This window comes from Aplysia californica, unplaced genomic scaffold, assembly GCF_000002075.1.
Source record: "Aplysia californica isolate F4 #8 unplaced genomic scaffold, AplCal3.0 scaffold00191, whole genome shotgun sequence".
NCBI lineage: Eukaryota > Metazoa > Mollusca > Gastropoda > Aplysiida > Aplysiidae > Aplysia > Aplysia californica.
The window spans coordinates 925,827-927,167 of NW_004797461.1; the positions used below are offsets into that span (position 1 = coordinate 925,827).

At 37.3% G+C, this 1,341-nt stretch overlaps 1 protein-coding gene across 1 annotated transcript in view; it reads left to right on the top strand.

Moving 5' to 3' along the window:
• Nucleotides 1-237: 237 nt before the first annotated feature.
• The window catches only part of LOC101863672 (anoctamin-7), a 38,913-nt gene continuing 37,809 nt past the window's right edge, over nt 238-1,341 (top strand). The window contains exon 1 of the mRNA XM_035969882.1: nt 238-315. Within this exon, the coding sequence (XP_035825775.1) occupies nt 253-315 (63 nt within the window). The 5' untranslated portion in view covers nt 238-252. The remainder of the gene's footprint in view (nt 316-1,341) is intronic.

Here is a 1,341-nt window from a genome sequence, read left to right on the forward strand (position 1 = left end):
TCTTTATTCATTGATCTATTGTGTGCAAACAAACAGGGAGAGATTATCATTCCTGATCATTTACTAGGCTATCTAGTAGATTGATACTCATCAAGACACAAATCTTGAGACAAATCATATCTGTTTCTCTGTTAGTCTTCCTTCTATCTTTTTTCTTACTTTATTTTAAAACTGTGTTCGACGTTAAATCACATCTGCTACAACAAATGTATATTTTTCTCACCAGCCTTTTTCCGATTTCGCATGTTCTGAATGTTGTATTTATCTTCCAATTTCTGCTGGCCAATCTGGCAAAAGGTGGTTCCTGACAGCAAGGTATGTCACTCACTCAAAAACAAGGACCAGAAATACGCGATGAGGGCTTCTATTTGTTTTTTTTTCGAAGGATTGTTTCTTTTGAAATTGCAATCACATTTTTTTAGGGTTGGGTAATTTTTTTTTAATGCACCAAAAAATTACTACCACTTCACTTTGGGGTGATGATAAACACACCTAGGGAACGGTCGCTCATGTTATTTGCGCTGACGTTGCTTCTTCCTGTTTTATCGTTGTCGTTGTCGTCATTGTTGTCGTCGTTATTGTTGTTAATGTTGTTGCTGTTGTTGTTGTTGTTGTTGTTGTTGTTGTTGTCGTCGTCGTCATCCCACTGTCATTATTGTGGTTGTTGTTATTGTGACTGTTGTCTTGTGAACTGCACTGTTGGCTCGCACTGTGCCTACCGTATTCATTGACCTTTTGAACCCAGAGTGCTTATGACGTAACAAGCTGGTCACAAAAAATGTCTTTTATCTTGGCCTTAATTCAGGGGCTGATCACCAAAAAAATCTTTCATTCTGGCCTTAAATCAGGACAGTAACTGATCACTATATAATGTCTTTTATCTTGGCCTTAATTCAAAACGAGCTGATCACAAAAATTAATTAATGCCTTTCCTTTTGGCCTTACTTCATAACGAGATGATTACAAAAATGTCTGGTATTCTGGTCTTAATTCGTAACGAGTTGATCGCAAAAATGAATGTCTTTCCCTCTAGCCTTAATTCGTATTTGTCTGGACTCGAAATTTGTTTTTTGTTGGGGGTTTTCCGCCTAGATCTAGATTTGATTATTCATAACAGACTGAGAAACAATTAACGTCTTCCTCTCCGGCGTTGCCCTTCGAAATCAAACTAAAATTGTTATCCTGTTTGTAAAAAGATGGTAATATTAAATGATAAAAATGAACATTGATCTCTTCGGGCTACCAAAATGACATTTTTACACAAAGGGCTTGTCACGTCATAGGCGTTCTCTTTGGAAAGGCAGATGAATGTGTGTGTGTGTGTGTGTGTGTGTGTGTGTG